We start from the raw sequence: 23,653 nt of genomic DNA on the forward strand, positions 1-23,653 counted from the left end.
AAGGTGTGGGCAGGGCTGTTGGCTTGTGACGGTCCTAGGCATTCCTTGGCTTGTGGCTGCAAAGCTCCAGTCTCTGCCCACCTTCTCCCCTCTCTGTCTCTCCTCTGTGGGTCTTGTAAGGACACGTGGTATCTTCCAAGGCACCTGGCTTGGTGCTGAAGCATACAGATACTGGGGCTGGATTTCATCTGGGTTTGGACCCCCGGTCCCAGTATGCGCAACCAGGGACAGTTACTTGATGGCTTCTCCCCCAGTTTAAGTGGGGCTAGAGATAGGACTTATCTCGTAGCCCCTTGATGAGGGTTAAGTGAGTTAATATTTGTGAAGTGCCAGAAGGTTATCTAAGTGAATATCTGAAATGCTCAGTGAGTGAGGGAGTGATGGACCTCTGTGGATGACTGCACACAGGAGGGATAGGTTTCAAGCCCTGTACAGCCCAGATTGTACACACATATCAACGCTCTCCTTGATTTTCTTCACTTAATAGTATATCCTGGTCTTTCCATCTCAACGTGTACAAATGTAAGGCTTGTATAGAATTGCAAAGCTTCTTACTAGAAGAACTTCTCTTCTGTGTCAAGCACGATTCCAGCCACTTTATATTCATTTTCTTCCCTAAAAATCGCAACTACTCCCATTTGGAGTAAATACATGGAGACCCTCTGAGGTTAAGCAACTTGCCCAAGACGTACTTGGTATTGGGAGTTCAGCCCAATACTGTCTGTTCCACCGCCATCCGGTCTTCTATACAAGCTGACTTCTGTGGCTTTATAGTCGCCTTAGAGACACTTCTCCGAATTCTAACAGCCTCAACAGGAATAGTCTCCTTGTTCCCGAAAACCGACATTGTGAAACGTCCTCATGAGCATCTGTTCAATCATTGAGCGATGTGACCAAATCTGCAGCGATGGGTCTATGTGTGCGCATGAATGTCGTGTATGTAAACGTGTGTGTGTTTTCTTAAAGACTTCAGCCCAGTGTTGCTTAAAATTCCCTTAAAACCCCAGATGGCCGCTTTCTCCTCTGCCTGTTTCACAAAGCGGGTCTCCCAGTGTCAGCAATACCTGGTGCTTCCTAGCTGTTTCCTTTTGCTGGCCCCTCAGAGACCCATCGCTCCTTGCTGGCCCTCCCCGGGCCTGAGAAGACTTCCTGTTAAGGCTGATGAGTAAGAATGAATAGTAAGAAACCAGCCTTTCCCTTCCTCCCGAAAGCAGAAGTGACTCTTACCCAAACGTCTCACTTTGTTATGGGCCGAATTGTAGGGTCTCAACTTGTTTTTCGTAAAGATGAGGTAATGCTGGACAATGGGATCGATTACAGAATAATTATTTAACTCATATGTTCAGTTCTTTACAGGATCTTTATTAAGTAGAAAGTCTTGGAAATTAGATATCCTGGCTGCCTGAAGCGTCTGGTTAACCAGACACCTTCTTTTTGTATGAGCCTTTGTTGATTGTTCTAAAATTATTCTAAATGGCCTCTAGAAAATGGATTTTTATTTAGTCCTGCAGCATCTCAGTGTTATTTGTTATTCTAGAATTAAGAATTAGTGCATCGGGGCACCTGCGTGGCTCAGTCATTGGGCGTCTGCCTTCGGCTCAGGGCGTGATCCCGGCGTTATGGGATCGAGCCCCGCATCAGGCTCCTCCACTGGGAGCCTGCTTCTTCCTCTCCTACTCCCCCTGCTTGTGTTCCCTCTCTCTCTGGCTGTGTCTGTCAAATAAATAAATAAAATCTTAAAAAAAAAAAAAAAGAATTAGTGCATCTATTGGCCCTTATTAGCTGCGTGACTTTGGGCAAATTCTCCAGCCTTTAAGGCTTAGTTTCCTCATCTACAAAATGGGCACAATCATAATATCTACCTCGAGGGATCGTTACTACATCACATGTGATAATGGAATAGAAAGCCAATAACACAGTATGTAGCACACCATGAAAGCCCAATAAATGTGTTTAGTAGTGAAAAAAAAGAATTAATGCATCTAATAATACCAAATATTGGTCAGAATGTGGGGAAACAGGATGCAATATCCCCCAGGTGTGGCTATATACTTATGTATCAACTACTAAACTTTCTTTGAAAGCTGATTTTTCAAAAAACGAATCTTGGACCTAAGCTTATTTTACTTTATGTATTTAATTAAAAAAAAAAGATTTTATTTATTTATTTGACAGAGAGAGAGACAGCCAGCGAGAGAGGGAACACAAGCAGGGGGAGTGGGAGAGGAAGAAGCAGGCTCCGAAGTGGAGGAGCCCATGTGGGGCTCGATCCCACAACGCCAGGATCACGCCCTGAGCTGAAGGCAGATGCTTAACGACTGAGCCACCCAGGCGCCCCTTTAAAGGACCTCATCCAACTAAAGCAATGCTCCAAAATTGCTTGGAAATGGTGGCTGCGATCATTTTGGAAACGTTAAGTACACTGATCATAGAAAACAGGCCATGTTCAATAACTCTACTCTGGTGACAATTCAACATTCTGGCTGCAAACTCTTACACATAAATCTTACCTTAGAAAAAACCATTTTCCTTCACACTGAAATTGTCCTACAGTGTGTGCTCATACGAATTTAAAAATTGGATTACTGTTTGAGTCCAGAGCCCAGAAAAATCTTGCTGCCCCACATGCTTTTCACGTGATCTTTGAAAAAGAAATCCCTGCCTCGGTGTAATTCCAGGAAGACTCAACAGATGGCACAAAATCGTTTCTGAGGCACCGCTTTCCTCATACCAAGGACCTGCATTTTGTTAAGCGCTTGCTTTCCCCTGCGTTTTGAAGTTACTTTCTCTTCTGGGGGAAAGAAACACCTTGGTAAGTAAGCAGGCTTTTGTGGCTTGTTCAAATTATGGCATAAATATACCTCAAGTGTGCGAGAAAATGCCAACGATGACACAGGAGACAGGTAACGCTTTGACAAATTTGCCAGATGATTTCAAGTGTCCTTTGAAAAATGTTGTGGATGTCCTTTCAATTTCCAAGAATGATCGAAAGAAGGGTGTCTTCCGGGCCGTCTTGAAAAGACGTAACTAGCACTTGCAGCCATAATGCAGGGAAAACGCTGATGTTATTTCTTCTGTTTCCGTCTACACTTGTCACCTCTCTCTAGCTGCTCGCTTCCAGGAACGTTCACAGGAGTTTCTGCCACTGGGGCGGCACACAGCCCAAGTTCTGTGTTTCTATAGTGGACAGAGCGTTTGATCTCCCCCATCACCTGGTGCTGTCCTTGTTCCTTTGTATCTGTCACTCCTGTAGGAGCCCTTTGAAAGCAGGGATTATTTTGTCAGCGCTCTTGGTATTTCTACCCCCAGCTCCTGCCCTCCGGCATAGTGCGCCCTGAAGAAACATTTATTAAATGGAGGAAGTGCCAGGGATGGGTCTAGCACTGCCTTCCTCCAGGTCTCTTACTTACGCTTTGGCAAATAGAGCAATGCCTTTCTTTCTTTTTTCTTTCTTTCTTTTTCTCTTTCTTTCTTTCTTTCTTTCTCTTTCTTTCTTGACTTCACGATGGACTCACATGTATCTCAATGTTTTGCTCATCGTTGTCTTTTTCATAGTTTTAATTTTCATAGATTCTTATCCACCAGAGTTTCCACCCCCCCCCGAAACAGAGCTTTTTCCATCTTTTTTTTTGCCCTCTTTTTATTGGATGCTTTAAAGAAAAAAGAAAAAGACTTTTACATTTGGTCTCTTTTTACTTGCTTTTAAAACAAATTACAAACACTCTGACCCTCTGCTCCCTCTTTTCCCTCTCCTTTATTTTGCTTAAATAGAAAAGCTCCTGGCTGGCTTGTTAAGGGTATACACTAGAAGCTGCTTGAAGATATAAATGCCCTTGGAGGAATATTTGTGTGCGTAGGGGGAAGGATGTTCTCAGGGCAGCTGGTCAGCTTTCCTACATGGTGGCTGAATTTCAGTCCCCTGAATATAGACACCATGGAGGGACCTCTCCGTGGGTCCTTATCCACGAATGTCAGTGATCTACTATCGTGTAGAAGTTCTCTGATACATCAATATTCCAAATAAGATAAGCATGTTTCTTTAAATATAAAATATTTTTATGTTATCTTTATTTTGAGACAAATCTTTTGTGTTAAAAAAATGTTCAAAATTAGAAATTTTCAACTATATGCAAAAGTTCATAAGAAAGAAAATGAAATGTACCTGTGATTCAGAGATCACCACTATTAGCATTTGGTATATTTCTTCCTATTCTCTTTTGCCTGAGGCTTTGTGTATTTTGTCAGGTTTTAATATTTTACAAAAATCGAGTCCTACTACATACACAATTTTGTATTCTTTTATTCATTATATTATTTGTAGCCTATATTTAATATACATTTAAATTATATTTACATAACATATTACTTCAAAAGTACAATATTTGAGGCTGCATGCTATTCCGTGTTAGGTATACAACAACTGATTAAACTGTTTTCTACACTAGACATTATCATTTTTTTTTTCAATTTTTCCTCATGTCACAAGCATTTTCATAGTAATGTTTTATGTGTATTTCTGATAATTCCTTTAAGAGAAAAATCTGAGAAGTGGAATTGCTAAAATAAGGGTAAGCATGTTTCTAAGGAATTTATGTATGTGACCAAATTGCCCTTCAGAAAGTATGTACTAATTTTTCATTTCTGCCGGCAGTAAACAAGAGTTCTTATTTTAGTCACACCTGCCAATATTGGTTAATATATATATGTATACATAATATATATACATATGTATATACATATACATATATATATATTTTTAAAGATTTTATTTATTTGAGAGTGCACGTGCGTGCGAGAGAAAGTGAGAGAGCACAAGCAGGGGGAGTGGGAGAAGCAGGCTTCCTGCTCAGCGGGGAGCCTGTTGCGGGACTCAATCCCAGGACCCTGGGATTGTGACCCAAGTCTAAGGCAGAAGCCCAACCGACTGACCCACCCAGGTGCCCCTGGCTATTATATTTTTTAATTCTTCCAGTTTGGTAGGTAAAATAATCATACTTTTTTTTTTTTATCTTTAAGAAACAAAAATTCCCATTTGATTCCCTTTATCTTTTTATGCTTAAAAAATCTTAAATTATAGACATCCTAACATTCCCTCTGTAAATGCTTCATTCTATATCTCTAAAAGAAGTACATTTTCCTACATGGCCAAAGCACATTATCAAAAATTAACATTTATTATTTTTTAATAGAATCTAATGCTGGGTCCATCTTAAAATCCCTCCTCCTTTTGTTATTCAAGTAACTTCTTTGCCTGGGTCCGTCTAAACTGAGATCTAGAACATGATTCATCTAGATGTTATGTCCTGTTTTGTTTTAATATGCATTTTTAAAAAATTCAAAATGGTTGACAGGCAATGTTACATTGGTTTTAATACATTAGTATCAGTTCACAACATAGTGATTCAACAAGTCTAAATGTTATGCTATGGTTACCACAAGTGTGGTTACCATCTGTCACCATATGATACTATGACAATGACATCTACTATATTTCCTATGATGTACTTTTTTTCACCTTGAAGTTTTCATTCCATAGCTGGAAGCCCATACCTCTCACTCCCCTTCACCCATTTTGCCCATCTTCCCACCCCACTCCCCTCTGGCAACCACCAATTTGTTCTCTGTATTTATGGGTCTGTTTTCTACTCTTTGTTTATTCGTTTGTTTTGTTTTTTAGGTTCCGTATGTAAGTGAAATCATACGGTATTTGTCTTTCTCTGTCTGACTTACTTCACTTAACATTATAAGTCCATTCACATTGTTGCAAATGACAAGTAATAATTATGGTTGAGGAATATTCTATTGTATAAATATTGTATAACTATCTTCTTTGTCCATTCATCTATGGATGGACACTTGAGTTGCTTCTATATCCTGGCTTTTGTAAATAATGCTGCAGTGAACCTAGGGAGCATTTTTATTTTTTGTGAGGTTGGACATAATTCGTATTGTTAACTATTGATTTTTAATTTTTTGGTATATTTTCTGAGCAAATAATGTGCTCTTCTTTTTTATTTTTTCTTATTTTTAATTAATTAATTAATTTAGAGAGAGAGTGAGTGTGGGGGGGGCAGGGGGCAGAGGGAGAGAGAGAGAGAATCTTATGCAGGCTTCACACCCAGTGTAGAGCCTCCTGGGGAGCTCTATCTCATGACCCTGAGATCAGGACCTGGCCGAAATCAAGTCAGACACTTAACCAACTGAGCCACCCAGACACTCCAGTAATGTGCTCTTCTTAATTTGAATGTTGAAAAATTGAAGAATACAGGTAACAGCTAAGAGGAAAATAAAACTCCCTCATAATCTTACCATGTAGAGATAATTACTCAGTATCTTGATATGTATCTTAATTTTCCCACATGTATCTATACATATTTATTGCTGTACATTTTAAAAATAGACTTTTTGTCACTTATAGATGGTGTGCAATTTCCCATGAAATTAGGTTTTTATTATTTTTGAAGGCCACATAGTAATATTTAATTATATGGAGATAACCATAATTTACTTGACAACTCACTATTTTTAGATGATTAGATTTCCTTTTCAGAAAATAATTTATTTTGTACCGGCCACTTCAGCATATTCTTTTACTTGTTCTAACAGTTTTTCCATTACTTCTCTGGGGTTTTTCACACTAACAATCATATATCTAAAAATAGTGATCATTTTATTTTCTACATTCCAATATTTCTCTCTCATTCCTCCTCTCCCCTCACCTTAATTATAATGGTTGGAACTTCTAGAACACTGTTAAATAACAGTGGGCATTCTTGACTTTGAATTTAACAGAAATGCCTTGGGAGTGGGATATTTTTAAGTTAGATACTTAATATATTTTTCATCAAGTCAAAGTATCTTTTCAATATCTACTTTAATTAAAGTTGTATTTTTAGTCAAAGGTGAATGCTGAATTTAACAAGTCAATTGTTAACATCTGTAGAGATGCTCATCTGTTTCTCTCCTTTTATCTATTGGTGTATTATCATCATAGATTTGCTAATAATAATAAACAATTCTTACAATATTAGATTCTAATCCTAATTAATCGTTACATGCTATTCCTTCAGTAAGAGCTTCTGCCCACCACCAAATGATTGGAATTTATCTCTTTTATTTGTATTTTCTAGTAATTACTCTTAATTTTATAATATACATACCTAGACTTGTAGTTTTCTAGCAACATCTTGAATTAACTGTATCTATCTATAGATTCTCCTTAATCAGGCAAGGATCATAGCATGCTTTTAGTTCACTCTCTCCCTCGCCCCCTCTGTCTACTAACTCCCTTGTAATTGTTGGCAATTTTAGTTTCATATTGTTTTTAAAATTTTTGTCATCAGTACTTATTGGAATTTAGCACTAAATTTTCCTACCTTCTTTGCAAAGTATTCCTTCTTGCATCCACTTCATTCCTTTTTTTGTGGGGGAGTCAGTTTATTTTTCAGAGGACAGTCTGTCCTCTGGTAATTCAGATGGTGGATCTATCTTCCAAGTCTTTTAGTATTTCTTTCATATATATCATCATTTTGGCCTCTTGTGCTGTGTTTTGGGAAAATTCCTCTTCTTGGTCTTCCATCTCACAAATTCTCACATCAGCATTTGCCACTCTGCAATTCAACTCATACAATGAGTTTTCCATTTCAGTTATTACGTTTTTAATTTCCATGATCCTATTCCATTCTTTTTTAGAATTCTTATCTCTCTCTGAGGATATCTATCTATTATCAATGGCTATTCTGCTCTTTTATCTCTGTTTCCTTGGGCGTTAACTTCTCTTATATCTTCAGTTTGGTTCCCTTCTATCGTGGTGTTTGTTTTGTAAGTGTCATACTTTTTGATTGTGCAACCCAAATTATGGTTGAAACTCCATGTCAAACTGCTTATTGATCTGTTTTCACAGCCTATTTGTCAGAAGGGTGGATGAAACTGTCTGTATGAATTTTATATTGCTGCTATGAAACTGTCTATATGAATTTTATATTGCTGCTATGACAAATTACCACGAACTCAGTGGCTTAAAAAACATATCTATTGGGGCGCCTGGCTGGCACAGCGGTTAAGCGTCTGCCTTCGGCTCAGGGCGTGATCCTGGCGTTATGGGATCGAGCCCCACATCAGGCTCTTCCGCTATGAGCCTGCTTCTTCCTCTCCCACTCCCTCTGCTTGTGTTCCCTCTCTCGCTGGCTGTCTCTATCTCTGTCGAATAAATAAATAAAATCTTTAAAAAACAAAAAAAAAACCCCAAAAAACATATCTATTATCTCACAGTTATGTAAGTTAGTTAGTACTCCACCATAGGTCTTGTTGGGCTTATATAAAGGTGTTGGCAAGGCTGCATTCCTTCTGGAGGCTCTAGGGGAGAATCCATTTACTTGTCTTTTTGAGTTTCTGAAGGCTACCTGCATTTCTTGGCTCATGGCCCCTACCTCATGGCAACTCAAGTCCTTTTTACATCACATCACATCACATCACATCACATCACATCACTCTGACCTCCCCCCTTCTGCCTCCCTCTTCTGTTTTTAAGGACCCTTGTAATGACATTGGTTCTACTTGAATAATCCAGGATAACCCTCTTATTTTAAGGTCTGTGAATTAGCAAATTTAATTCCATCTTCAACTTGAATTCCCTTTTTCCATGTAATAGCATATTCACAAGTTCTGAGATTAGGAGGTAGACATCTTTCAGAAGCTAGTACTCTATTGCAGTCCAATCTGCTTGTGATTTACAGAGACTTCTCTTGGTTTCAGTTCCCCTAAAGACTTCTCTTCCTGACTTTAAGTGTGTGTGTGTGTGTGTGTGTGTGTGTGTGTGTGTGTGTATTTTTTTCCCTATCATTTAGGGGATTTAGGGCAAGAGGAGGCATCTAGAGTATGTGCACACCACATTATTGACTCTCATAGTTTTTAATGTTTGTCACTGAAAACGTGATTTTCTTGATCCAGAAAATGTTTAGAACATTTTAAAAAGTGGTTTAAAAAGTTCATTTTGTAGTCTGAAAAATGACTTTACAAATTTCTGCTTTGGGATATTTATTTAAAAATGTATTTGACTGAATAATCAATATTACCAAATGCTCCATGAAACCTGGGGACTTAGATACACAATATTCTTTTTTTTTATAGGTTCAAAGACTATTAAATCCTTTATTATTTTATTTAGATCCTCATATGCTTATCTTATGCTGCTCGATCTAATGTGACCCAGAGAAATGCACTACATGTCTTCACTATCAATATCTCCTTACGTTTTGAGCATTTTTACTTTGTAAATTTTGATGCAGTTATTCAGTGTGTCTTTATCTCTATATTTTCATTGTGAGCTGTTTGTACCAGTATATACCATACTGTACCAGTATGAAGTAGTAGCCTCTCTTATCCTCACTGCCCAATTCTCTGATACTTTGACCTAATGGAGTATTACATATACAAACTGCAATTCCTGATGAATACAGCCCCCTAGTGTTCTTAGCTTTGCCCTTTTACAAGTATTGTTGTATGGCTTACACATCTCAGAATACAATATGCACTCACCTTCAAGTCCCTCCCTACCTCTTGTTAAGTTCTTTTATCCCCCTAGATTTATTGAGATATAATAAACATATAACACTGTGTAAATTTAAGATCTACAACGTGATAATTTTATATATATATGGCAAAATGGTTACCACAAAAAGGTTAGTTAACACATCTGTCACCTCACATAGTGACCTTTTATTTTTGATTGTGAGAATCTGCTCTCTTAGCAACTCTTAAGTATATAATACACTACTGTTAATTATAGGCATCAGGCTGCACATTAGATCCCCAGAACCCATTCATCTTTTATCTGGAAGTTTGTACCCTTTGACCGACATCTCATTTTCTCTGTCTCTAAGCCCTTGGCAACCCCCTTTCTACTCTCTGTTTCTATCAGTTTGGCTTTTTTAGATTCTCATATAAGTGAGATCATACAGGGTTTTTTTTTCTTAGTCTGACTTTATTTCACTTAGCATAATGCCCTCAACTTCCATCCATGTTGTCACAAATGGCAGGCTTTCCTTCTTTTTATGCCTAAATAATATCCCATTATATCTATCTATTTATCTATCTATCTATCTATCTCACATTTTCTTTACCTATTCATCTGTCATTGGACACCTATGTTGTTTCCATGTCTTGGCTATTGTGAATAATGCTGCAACGAATATGGTGATGCATGATTTTTTAAGACCGTGATTTCATTGCCTTTGGATATATGCCCAGAAGTGGGATTGCTGGATCATGTGCTAATTCTATTTTTAATATTTTGAGGAAACTACTGTTTTCCACGATGGCTGTACCAATTTACCTTCCCACCAATGGTGCACAAGGGTTTCCTTTTCTCTACATCCTTGTCAACACAGGTTATCTTTTGTCTTTTTGATATCCATTCTAACAAGTGTGAGCTGATAGCTCATTGTGGTTTTGATTTGCATTTCCCTGATGATCAGTGATGTTGAGCATCTTCTGATGTACTAGTTGGATATTTGTATGTCTTCCTTGGAAAAATGTCTATTCAGGTCTTCTGTCCATTTTTAAATCAAATTATTTTTAAAAATATATTGTTATTATTATTCCCTATTGAATTGTCTGAGTTCCTTATATATTTTGGATCTTAATCCCTTATCAGATAATATGATTTATAAATATTTTCTTCAATTTTGTAGGTTGAGTTTGCATTTTGCTGCTTTTTTCTTTTGTTGTACAGATGCTTTTTAGTTTGATGTAGCTTCATTTGTTTATTTTTATTTTTGTTGCCTATGTTTTTCGTGTCAGATCCAAAAAATTATTGCCAAGACCGATGTCAGGGAGCTTTCCCCCTATATATTCTTCAGGAACTTTATGATTTCAGGTCTTATAGTTAAATTTTTAATCATTTGGAGTAAGTTTTTTTGTAAGTGGGGTAAGATAGGGGTCCAGTTCTTTTACATGTGCATATCCAGTTTTCCCAACACCATTCACTGAAGATAATACATTTTCCTTATCAAGTATTTTTGACTCCCTTGTCAAATGTTAGTTGACTGTATATGCATGGATTTATTTCTGGGCTCTTGATTCTGTTCCACTGGTCTACATGTCTGTTTTTATGCCAATACCATACTGTTTTGATTATTACAGCTTTGTAGTATAGTTTGAAATCAGGAAGTGTGATGCCTCTAACACAGTTCTGCCTTAGGATTGCTTTGACAGTTGGAGTCTTTCGTAATTTCATATGAATTTTATAATTCTCTTTTCCACTTCTGTGAAAAAAGCCCTTGGAATTTTAACAGAGATTGCACTGAATCTATAGATGGCTTTGGGTAATGTGAACATTCTAACAGTATAATTCTTCTGATTCATGAATACAGGATATCTTTCTATTTATTTGTGTGTTCTTCAACTTCTTTCATCAATGTCTTATAGTTTTCAGTATACAGGTCTTTCACCTCCTTGGTTAAAATTATTCCCAGGTATTTTAGTCTTTTTGATGCATTTGTAGTGGGATTTTTTTTTTTTTCATTTCTTTTTCAGATAGTTTGTTGTTAATACATAGACATGTAACTGTTTGTATGTTGGTTTTGTATCCTGCAACCTTACTGAACTTAATAGTTCTAACAGTTTTTTCATGAAGTCATTCAGACTCTCCACATATAAGATCATACATCTGCAAACAGAGATATGCAAACAGAGGGAGAGAAAATTCCTTCCCACCCTTTGTGAAGGACTCTTTTCCTGAGACAAAACTTGAGTAGGATGGATTTCCCTTAATATGGCTCCTGATCCCTTTTCATGGATGTAGATGCTTTTCAATCCCACCACTAATTTTCTATCCTTCTTTGTTTTTGGTGGCAGGATGGGTTTTTAAAAGTTTCTATGTTTTCATGGGTATTTTGGTGGCAACTGGAAGAGGCTCTAGAAGAGAAGCAGTGAGGGACTTTTAAAAATTTTGTTATTTATTTATTTATTTATGAGAGAGAGAGAGAGAGAGAGAGAGAGAGTGGGGGGGTAGGGGGTGGGGAGCAGAGAAGTAGGGGGAAAGAATCTCAAGCAGACTCCATGCAGAGTGCAGAGCTGAGATGGGGTTGATCTTATGACCCTGAGATCATGACCTGAGTCGAAACCAAGAGTTGGACACTTAACCGACTGGACCACCCAGGCACCCCTAGAGACTTTTAACCATATGCCATTTTGTAATGAAATTCTCCAGCCCAGAAGAGTTTTACTCTTCTGAAGAATGGTTAATAGAAACCCTACTTATCTCTTAACTGTTTTACTATTTCCAATATACCTTCAGGTGATGAACAATAAGTAGTCAACATCTGCTTTCAATTGTTCCTGCTATGCAAGGCCCTACTTAAGAAATGTTGTCTGTTCTTGTCTCCTGGGAGCTTCTAGATGTTTACGTGTGCAGATCAGCTCTTGAATAGGGTAGAGCGGACCTCACATTCCAACCGTTTGTACCAGTCTCAAGTATGGCATCTGTGGATTCGTGCACCTGCCTCCACCCTTCAGACAGGTAATCTTTTCTCATTCACTCAGCATCAGTGTCATGAACATCAACACCTGTAATCTGTTGTAGTACGGTGAGACTTTCTGGGCTCTGGGGAAAACTGTTATCCCACACATACAGCAGCTTCTAATAGACATGCCTTCTGACTTCTTCAGTGTACTTTTTAATATTTCACTGTCTTTTCCTGTTTTATCAGCATGTCAACTGTAGGAACTCGATGTTTTCAGATTATCAAATGCCCATTTCTGTCTCTCTCAATTTGTGGCTTTTGATCTAGTGTGAATTGGAAAAACACATATCCATTTTTATGGGAATTATGTCAAAGAATGAGATCCTATGACAAAAAAAAAAAATTTCCTGTGCCCACAAAGGATGGAGTCTATGTTATCTCATCTGCCTCTTCCCGGTCTGTGAGAGCACCTCTAACGTCTACCTGTAGGTGCTTCCAGGCAGGTGTGGTTGTGGGCACTCTTTGTAGGTGGAGGATGCTGCCCTGTGGCCAGCACAGCTGCCACTGCTGCTTTTAGGATGCTGCATGGGAAGGGGGCAGCTGTGGAGCCCTGTCTGTCCTGCTAGCTTTTGTTCCCTGCAGGGGCTCATAAATGCTTTTGCATACAGATCAAAGCTGGAATGGTATAGACTCATGAATGTATGTCTTAGTTTCTGGGACTAGCTTCTTGCTTGATCTTTTGCACAGTTATAGTCCCACTGCTTTGTCTCAGTCACAAACATGGGGTCCATGGGCTGCTGTGCCTGCTTCTACCCCTCAGCCAGTCAAAAATGTCTAGTTTGGTGTGTATTAATCATATCTTCTCAAATAGCTCCATGAACAGTGGTATCATCTCTGCCAGCCCAGCTACAACTGGTTTTGGTGAGGTCCAATTCATGGAGGTGGAGGGAGTAGGTGGTTCTTCCTTATGACACAAACTTGGCTCTGTTCCAATCTTCAACCTCACAGAACGATCTATCCTGTCATGTACCACAGAGATTTAGGCATCAAGCCACAGGTGGATGGACCTTCCACCCTGTCACCCACTTCCCTCCCCATTCCTTTTTTTTAAAAGACTTATTTGATTTTACTTGAGAGACAGAGCATGTGAGCATGAGCAGGGGGAGGGACAGTGGGAGAGGGAGAGAGAATCCTCAAGTAGACTCCCTGAGCATGGAGCCCAATGTGGGACTCGATCTCACGACACTGAGATCATGACCTGAGCCAAAATCAAGAGCTGGATGCTCAGCCCACTGAGCCACCCAGGTGTCCCCCATTCCTTTTATCTCATGTTGCCTTGCCCAAACTGAGTTGAGGATCTCAAAGTCTGGCCAACTGCATGCTATGGCTTCACAATGACCACCAGGAGCTTATCTCATGCTCATCTAATCATTCAGACTCACAAGCCCTCATAGGCCACACCTGGTCCACTTTTCTTGGAAAGATATAGGAGAGGAAATACAGCACAGGCTTCTTACTTTGCACATAGAGTTCACACACAGTCCTTTTAATATGGATGCTATTTACCATTCAAGAGTCATTGTTACCAAAAAGTAATGTTTTCTGGTAACAAGGGACATTCTACATGTGTTAGGTTTTCAGAAAAGAGCTAGAAAGTTAATCCTAGGTAAGATTAGTCACTAGAGAAAGAGATAAATGGGTTTTATTAACCCTTCACCCATGAGAAGTCACTGGTTACAGCAGATGGCTGAGTTTAGTGCCAAATTAAATACTGGTGTAGACTCTTGAGAACGTCTTGTAATTTCTGGAAATAGCTCCTTGATTGCCCTTGTGTACAATTTTAGATTACCAAACTGAGTGCTACAACATTTTGGAGGGATAAAGGACTGCCTTGTAAAAGAAAATATAGTATCTTCTAAGTCCAATGAAAAGAGGCCATAGTTATGTCATTAACTTTTAAGACAGTTGATTTAAAACCTTTGTCTAGAAAATCAATGCCTGTGATTCTTCAGAAACCATTTCTATTAATTTCTTCTTCTCCTTTTTTCCCTATTTTTAAAAATCCATTTTGATTTTATTTTTGTGTATGGTCCAGTTTTCCCAACACCATTTTTTGAAGAGACTGTCTTTTCCCCATTGTATAGTCTTACCTCCTTTATTGTAGATGAATGGACCATATAAAAGTGGGTTTACTTCTGGGCTCTCTGTTCTGTTCTGTTGATCTATGTGTCTATTTTTGTGCAAGTATAGTTTTTTTAATTACTACAGCTTTGTAGTATATCTTGAAATCTGAGGCTGTGATACCTTTGCTTTGTTCTTCTTTCTCAAGATTGCTTTGGCTAGTCAGGGCCTTTTGTTGTTCCATACAAATTTTAGTATCTGTAAAAAATGAGGTTGGTATATTGACAGAGATTGCATTAAAATCTGTAGATTGCCTTGGGTAGCATGGACATTTTGATAATATTGATTCTTCCAATCCATGAGCATGGAATATTTTTTAATTTGTTTGTGTCATCTTCAATTTCATTCATCAGTGTTTTACAGTTTTGGGAGTACAGACCTTTCACCTCCTTGGTTAAGTTTATTCCTAGGTATTTTATTATTTTTGATGCAATTGTAAATGGGATTGTTTCTCTTAATTTCAAATTGGACAACAGAAGAAATGGATAAAATCCATTTGTAACCTTCCAAAACTGAATCAGGAAGAAATAGAAAATTTGAACAGACTGATTACTATTAATAAAATTAGATCACTATTCAAAAAACTCCCAAAGAACAAAAAGTCCAGGAGCAGCTGGGTTCACAAATTCTACCAAACTTTAAAGAAGAGTTAATAGCTGGTCTTCTCAAACTATTCTTAAAAAAAAACAAAAACAACAACAACAACAACAACAAAAAACCCAAAAAAACAACACCACACGCCACAGAAAGGGATGAAAAGCTTCCAAATTCATTCTAAGAGGCCAGCATTACTCTGAAACGAAAACCAGATAAAGACACTACAAAAAAAGAAATACAAGCCAATATCTCTGATGAACATAGATGCAAAAATGCTCATCAAAATACAAGCAAAATGAATCCAATAATACAGTAAAAAAAAAAAAAAAAAAAGCACTCACCACTATCAAGTACGATTTATTCCGGGAATGTAAGCGTGGTTCAGTATTTGCAAAGCAATCAGTGTGATACATACAACAAAAGAAAGGATAAAACCATATGATCTTCTCCATAGATGCAGAAAAAGCATTTGACAAAGTATAACATCCATTCATGATAAAAACTCTCAAATCAAAACAGGTTTATAGAGAACATGTCCTTATATGAAAAACCCATAGCTAACATCATACTCAATGGTGAAAAACTGAGAGCTTTTCCTCCAAGATCAGGAACAAGATAAGGATGTCCATTCTCACCACCCTTATTCAACATGGTACCAGAAGTCCTAGTCACAGCAATCAGACAAGAAAAAGAAATAAAAGGCGTCCAAATTGGCAAAGAAGTACATTTTTATTATTTGCAGATGACATGATACTGTATGTAGAAAACCCTAAAGAATCCATCAAAAAACTACTAGAATTGTTAAGTGAACTCAGTGAAATTGCAGGATACAAAATTAATATGTAGAAATTTGTTGCATTTCTATATACTTCTCCTCTTTTTAAATTAATGGACTCTATTTTTTTAAAGAAGTTTCAGTTTTATAGAAACATTGAGCAAATAGTCCAGGAGTTCCCATATACCCCTTCTTCACTGTGTACAGCTTTTCCTATTACAACATTTTGCATTAGTGTGGTACATTATATAATTGATATATTATTGTTAACTAAGGTCCATAATTTACATTTGGATTCAGTCTTTGTGTTGTATAGTTCTTTGGGCTTTGACAAATGCAGAAGGTCCTGTATCCACCATTACAATATCATATGGAACAGTGTCACTGTCCTAAAAATCCTCTGTGCCCTGGTTATTCATCCCTCTCTTCTCCCAAACACTAGCAACCATTGATCTTTTTATTTTCTCTTTGGTTCTGCCTTTTTATGAATACCATAAAGTTGGAATTATACAGCATGTAGCCTTTTCAGATTTGTTTCTTTTACTTAGAAACATGCATTTGGTTCCTCCATGACTTTTTGTGGTTTGATCACTCATTTATTTTCAGCACTGAATAATGTTCCATTGTATGGCTGTACCACAGTTTGTTTATCTTTCTACCTACTGAAGGACATCTTGTTGCTTTCAGTTTTTGGTAGCTGTGAATAAAGCTGCTAAAACATCTACATGCAAACTTTTTCAGTGAACTAGATTTTCAGTTCATTTGGGTAAATACCCAGGAGTGTGATTGATGGATCATATGGTCAGAGTATATTTATCTTTGTAAGAAACTGGCAGACTATCTTCCAAAGTGTCCGTACCATTTTGAATTTCCACCAACAATGAATGAATGTCCCTGTTGCTCCATAGCCTCACCAATATTTGGTGTTGTTTCAGGATTTTGGCCACCCAAATGGGAATGTAATGGTATTTCATTATTTTAATTTACAATTCTCTGATGACATATGATATTGAGTATCTTTTCATATACTAATTTGTTATTTGGTGAGGTCACTGCTCAGATCTTTTGTCCATTTTTAAATTGTTATTTTCTTATTGCTGAATTTAAGAGTTCATTGTGTGTGTGTGTGTGTGTGTGTGTGTGTGTAAAACACAAGTTTGTTATCAGGTATATGTTGTGTAAATATTTTCTTCCAGACAGGGGCTTGTCTTTTCATTGTCTTAATGGTGTCTTTTGCAAAGTAGAAGATTTTAATTTTAGTGAAGTCCAACTTAACAATGTTTTCTTTCATGGATTGTGCTTTTGATGTTGTATCTAAAAAGTCACCTCCAAACTGAAGATCACCTAGATTTTTTTCCTATATTATCCCCTAGAAGTTTTCTAGTTTTACAGTTTACATTTAGGTTTATGATCCATTTGGGGGTTATTTTTGTAAAAGGTGTAAGGTCTGTATTAGACCCTCCCCTCCTTTTTTTTTGATTGTTTGTTTTTGTTTTGTTGTTGTTGTTGTTGTTGTTGCATGTGGCTGTCTTATAGTTCTAGCACCATTTGTTGGAAAGACTATCTTTTCTTTACTGAATTGCCTTTGCTTCTTTGTCAAAGACCAGTTGGCTATATTTGTGTAGGCCTATTTCTGACTTCTTCATTCTGGTCCATTGATCTCTCTGTCCATTCTTTCACCAATACCATACTGTCTTGTTTACTGTAGCTTTATAGGAAAGCTTGAAGTTGGGTAGTGTCACTTCTCTAACTTTGTTCTTTTCTTTTTTTCTCCTATAAATGGATAATACTTTCTAATTTATTTGCATGCCTTCTATTGTTTAAAGTAGGCATTTTGAATGTTGTAATGTGGTAACTCTGGAAATATTACAATGTGGTAACTCAGATTCTCCTCTCTCCCATGTTTTGTTGCTGCTGCTTGTCGTGGGGTGTGGTTGGTTGTTTGCTTAGTGACTGCTCTATTGTGTAAGGACTGTATTTTTTGTTATGTGTGGCCATTGAATTCTCTGCTCCATTAGCTTAGTGGCTAGCTTGTGCTTGGTGGAGATTTTACTTAAACATCTAGAGAAAAAATAAAACAAAACTTCTGATCTTTGTAGATTGGCTCTTGATTTCTGGCATTTTCTCAGTGCTTATCCAGGCTCTTTACAGCTCTGCCCTAGCTTTCACTTTCTGCTTTCACAGAGCCAAAGGTCAGCCAGAGGTGAAAATTTAGGATTTTCTTAGATCTTTTGAGCTTCCACACAGCCCTGGACATATGCGTAGTTTTCTAGATTTCATGATATACATGGAGTTTTCCAAAGACTTTTTTCTCCCCTGTATCTATTTTCCCAGCCTCTTCCTTCCCTGGCTTTTTGGTGTGTGTGGTGTTTGTCACATTTGGTATTCCTTGTTCTAGGTGCCTGTGGCTAATATGTTTGCTTTTAAAGATTTTCAGTAAACAGTATCCAGGAGGCTGCTCCAGCCCTGAGAAAGTTCTGAAGAGGGTGAAACAAAGCTGAGCCCCTGAGTGGATCCCTCAGAGAGTACCCAGACAGGATAAAACACAGAACCATAATTCTTTGGTAATAAGGTCTGTATTGCCTCCCCTGGCACCAGCAAGCTGCGTAACTGGGAAAATATCACACTTAATTACGTGGGCAGAAATGACTCTGATAGTGAATGAAAAAGATCATTAAGATTTTGTGTTTCGAAAGTGAAGGTTTGAAAGCAATTCTCCAATAGTTATACAACTTAATGTTTATTATATTTCTAGAATTTGGACACATATCAAGATGCTCTGAGGAACAGCAACAACGCTTTGGGGAATAGCCATCTCAACATCATGACCAAAGACAAAGAATCTATCACTGGGAGCTTTTACTTTGTGTACACGGTCACCTTAATAGTTGGAACCATAATCCAGTTCTCTGATGAAAGTGAATTTGCAGTAGACATGTCAAATATGAAGCTTACTCATGTCCCAAAAGACCTGCCACCAAAAACCAAAATCTTAGATATTTCTCAGAACAGCATATCCGAGCTTCACATCTCTGACTTGAGCTACCTCTCAGGGCTAAAAGTTTTGAGACTTTCTCATAATAAAATCTGGTACCTTGATTTTAGCATTTTCAAGTTCAACCAGGATTTGGAATATTTGGATTTATCTTACAATCAGTTACAGAATATATCCTGCCATCTTATCACAAGTCTCAAGCATTTAGACCTCTCCTTCAATGACTTTGATGTCCTGCCCATCTGCAAGGAATTTGGCAACTTGACACAACTACATTTCCTAGGATTAAGTGCTACAAAGTTACGACAATTAGATCTGCTCCCAATTGCTCATCTGCATCTAAATTATATCCTTCTGGATTTAGAAGGTTATTACGCAAAAGAAACAGAAAGTCTTCAAATTCTGAATACGAAAACACTTCACCTTGTTTTTCATCCAGATCAGTTATTCTCTGTCCAAGCGAACATATCAGTTAATAGTTTAGGGTGCTTACAACTGACTAATATTATACTGAATAATGACAACTGTGAAGTTTTAACTAAATTTTTATCAGGACTCACTAGAGGTCCAACTTTATTGAATTTTACTCTCAAACATATTAAAACAACTTGGAAATGCCTGGTTAGAATTTTTCAATTTCTTTGGCCCAAACCTATAGAATATCTCAGTATTTATAATTTAACAATAGTTGGAAGTATTGATGAAGAAGATTTTCATTATTCTGAAACAGCACTGAAAGCATTGAAAATAGAACACGTTAAAAATGAAGTTTTTATTTTTTCACAGACAGTGTTGTATACAGTTTTTTCTGAGATGAACATTATGATGTTAACCATATCAGATACACCTTTTATACACATGCTTTGTCCTCCGCCATCAAATGCATTTAAGTTTTTGAACTTTACCCAGAATGGTTTCACAGATAGTGTTTTTCAAAATTGTTCCCAACTAGTTAGATTGGAAACACTTATCTTACGAAAGAATAAATTAAAATCCCTTCACAAAGTAGGTCTCATGACTAAGCATATGACATCTTTGGAAATACTGGATGTTAGTGGGAATTCTCTGGAATATGATAGAGATGATGGAGATTGCACTTGGGTTGGGAGTATAGTGGTGTTAAATTTGTCTTCAAATATCCTTGCTGACTCTGTTTTCAGATGTTTACCTCCCAAGGTCAAGGTACTTGATCTTCACGATAACAGAATAAGGAAAATTCCTAAACCAATCATGAAACTAGAAGCTTTGCAAGAACTCAATGTTGCTTCCAATTCTTTAGCCCACCTTCCTGACTGTGGTACCTTTAGCAGCCTTTCTGTACTGATCATTGACTCTAACTCAATTTCCAACCCATCAGCTGATTTCTTCCAGAGCTGCCAGAAGATTAAGTCCATAAGAGCAGGGAACAATCCATTCCAATGTACATGTGAGCTCAGAGAATTTGTCCAAAGTCTAGGCCAAGTATCAAGTGAAGTGGTAGAAGGTTGGCCTGATTCTTATAAATGTGACTATCCAGAAAACTATAAGGGAACCCCATTGAAGGACTTCCACGTGTCTCAGTTATCCTGCAACACGACTCTGCTGCTTGTTACCGTTGGGGTCACTGTGCTGGGGTTGACAGTTATTGTGACTGCCCTCTGTATCTACTTTGATCTGCCGTGGTATCTCAGGATGATGTATCAGTGGACCCAGACCCGGCGCAGGGCAAGGAACACACCCTTAGAAGAACTCCAAAGAACCCTCCAGTTCCATGCTTTTATTTCATACAGTGAACATGATTCTGCTTGGGTGAAGAATGAACTGGTACCTTGGCTAGAAAAAGAAGATATAAGGATTTGTCTCCATGAGAGAAACTTCGTTCCTGGCAAAAGCATTGTGGAAAATATCATAAACTGCATTGAGAAAAGTTATAAGTCGATCTTTGTTTTGTCTCCCAACTTCGTCCAAAGTGAGTGGTGCCATTATGAACTCTACTTTGCCCACCACAGTCTATTTCATGAAGGATCTAATAACTTAATCCTGATCTTGCTGGAACCCATTCCACAGAACTGCATTCCCAGCAAGTATCACAAGCTGAGGGCTCTCATGACACAGCGGACTTACTTGGAATGGCCCAAGGAGAAGAACAAACATGGACTTTTTTGGGCTAATATTAGAGCTGCTTTTAATATGAAGTTAACACTAACTGGTGAAAACAATGTTGCAGAAACTTAAAGTCAGGAAATTCTATTTACGAAACCGTCATTCATTTGGATTCTGGTGAACGTGATGGTTTTAAGTTGCTGTCTAGGTGGTGCCTCTATTAGTTCTACACATTCGGGGAAGAATTAATGAAAACTATGTTTCAACTAAGCTAGGGAGCAAGGCTGGAGGCTGAAGTGGTGCTCAAACTTGCCTATTACAGGTACCTCAGTCCCTTCTGGTTCAACCATTCTGTTTCAAATGGAAACACTCTTGAGTAAAGCTCATTCAAGGACCTGTACTCTCCCTTCTCCTTTTCCAAATGGATTCTGTGTGAACAGGAATTTTTGGGATTTCATGGCAGCAAGAAAAGGGTCAACCTCAGAAGTGTACACAGTGGCCCTTGGAGTGTCTTACGGAGCCTCACTGGCCTCTGGGTGAGCTTTGTCATCCTGTTCAACTTTGGAGCTTGGGAAAAAAATTAGACCAGTTGTGAAAAATAAAGATTTTTTGTTCACATCGGAGTATATTATTTTTTACCCTGCCACACAAATATGTAGTTAACCAGTGGGGACTCATGACAATAATTTATATATATAAAGGGAAATACAGTTGACCCCTGGGCAACATGGGTTTGAACTGCATGGATCCACTTGTACGTGGACTTTATACAGTGCGGTACTATGTAAATATATTTTCTCTTCCTTGTGATTTTCTTAATGTTTTCTTTTTTCCCCCCAGTTTTATTGTGAGAACACAATATATGATACCCATAACATATATAAAATGTGTTAATTGTTTAAGTTATTGATGAGGCTTCTGGTCAACAGGAGGCCATTAGTAATTAAGTTTTGGGGGTGTTAAAAGTTATACACAGATTTTTTACTAATTAAGTTTTGGAGGTATTATAAGTTATACACAGATTTTTGACTGTACAAGGGGTCAGCACTACTAACCCCGACATTGTTCAAGGGTCAACTATATAGCCTACCGTCACAGGCTGTTGAGGGCAAAGGCGTGGATTTATTTGCTTGCAAAGGAAACTCAGAGCCACATTTATTTATAACTGGTTACTGAATAGGACTTTTCTGGTTGTCTTAGAATTTTAGCAAATGGCTGCCTTCTTGCTGTGTCTTTAGATGGCCTTTCCACTGTATGCACACATCCCTGATGTCTCTTCCTCTTATAATAAGGACACCAGTCATATTGGATTAGGGTCCTACCCTTATGACCTCATTTAACCTTAATTACCTCTTCAAATATCTTCCCTATCTCTGAACAGAGTCACATTCTAAGGTACTGGGGGTGAGGGCTTCAACATGTGAATTTTGGAGGGGACACAATTCAGCCCCTAACAGATGACTATGCAGATAAATTAAAAAATGTTGTGAGAGAGATTGTTAGTTGTCACCAATATCCCCTCACCCTTTATTTAATTAATGTGTGAGTTTTTTCAGGGCACTGACAATCCAGATAGAGAGTACAATTCCCAGCCTCCCTTGCAGCTTGATGTGGACATGTGACTGAAATCTGGTTGTGGGATGTATCTGGAAACTGGGTCATATCTCTAAGAAAATGAGTATGGATTCCTTTGACCCTTTTACCCTTCTCCTGGATAGGAGATACAAACTGGAGGATCCATCCGGAAGCTAAAGATGAAAGCCACATGTGGAGAGCAGGCTCCTCAGTGTACCACTTTTGTGCTTTTCAGGCCAGCCTCTCACCCAGTCCTGGAGTGCTCACCTCTGTTATGTGAGACAGAAGTAAATCTGCACCTTGTTTAAACCAAATATGTTTGGGATCTTTTGACCCAGCACCCTCATCTGCACCCTCGTGAATACAGACATTAATGCCCCACAGGTAGGGGTGTAGCCTTTGACATTTTCCTCCCTGTGTACGCCTATTATGAGAGGAGAGTGTGTATAGTCCATTCTGCAACCCCTGCCATCCTGACAGCCACCAATACCTGTCACTTGTACAACCTCTGGCCTCTTAACTGGCCTCCTTGCTTTTACTCTTTCCTCGGAGGGAGTGTTTTTAAAGTGTAAGTTATATCAAGCTACTGCCCTGCTTAAAACCTTCTAACGACCTCCCCTTACAGTTAGAACAAAACCTCATGACCTGTCATTATGGTCTGCCTTCCTCCCACTCCGAACTTACCTGTGCATCTTTTTCCTCTCTCCCCTTGCCCACCACAGTCCAGCTACAGCTTCCTCTGGCTCTTCCCCCATGCGCCACATTGATTCCCACCTTTGTCCCCTCTGTCCCCTCTGCCCCTGGCACTTGCTACTCTCTCTGTTGAGATTATTCTTTCCTCAGAATATGCCTACCTCGTTCTGGCCATTCGCATCTCAGCTTAAATGTCACCTCCTCAGCGAGACCTCCTGTAATTCCCACCCTAAGGAAGCATTCGTCCCAGTCACTCTGGTGCATTACTCCCTTTGGTTTCCTTTACAGCAC

At 38.3% G+C, this 23,653-nt stretch overlaps 1 protein-coding gene across 2 annotated transcripts; it reads left to right on the forward strand.

Moving 5' to 3' along the window:
• The first annotated feature begins 12,399 nt into the window (after positions 1–12,399).
• On the forward strand, positions 12,400–21,710 carry TLR6 (toll like receptor 6). 2 transcript variants are annotated; one of them, XM_040624979.1, is made up of 3 exons: positions 12,400–12,520; positions 18,447–18,589; positions 18,773–21,710. In XM_040624979.1, the coding sequence occupies exon 3, from the start codon at positions 18,842–18,844 to the stop codon at positions 21,224–21,226; it is 2,385 nt and encodes a 794-aa protein (XP_040480913.1). In that variant the 5' UTR covers positions 12,400–12,520; positions 18,447–18,589; positions 18,773–18,841; the 3' UTR covers positions 21,227–21,710. The 2 variants fall into 2 exon arrangements, with proteins under 2 accessions (XP_040480913.1, XP_040480914.1); XM_040624980.1 differs by lacking the exon at positions 18,447–18,589 and having other exon boundaries at positions 12,403–12,520.
• Positions 21,711–23,653: the final 1,943 nt, after the last annotated feature.

Source organism: Ursus maritimus, unplaced genomic scaffold (genome assembly GCF_017311325.1).
Source record: "Ursus maritimus isolate PB19 unplaced genomic scaffold, ASM1731132v1 scaffold_8, whole genome shotgun sequence".
NCBI lineage: Eukaryota > Metazoa > Chordata > Mammalia > Carnivora > Ursidae > Ursus > Ursus maritimus.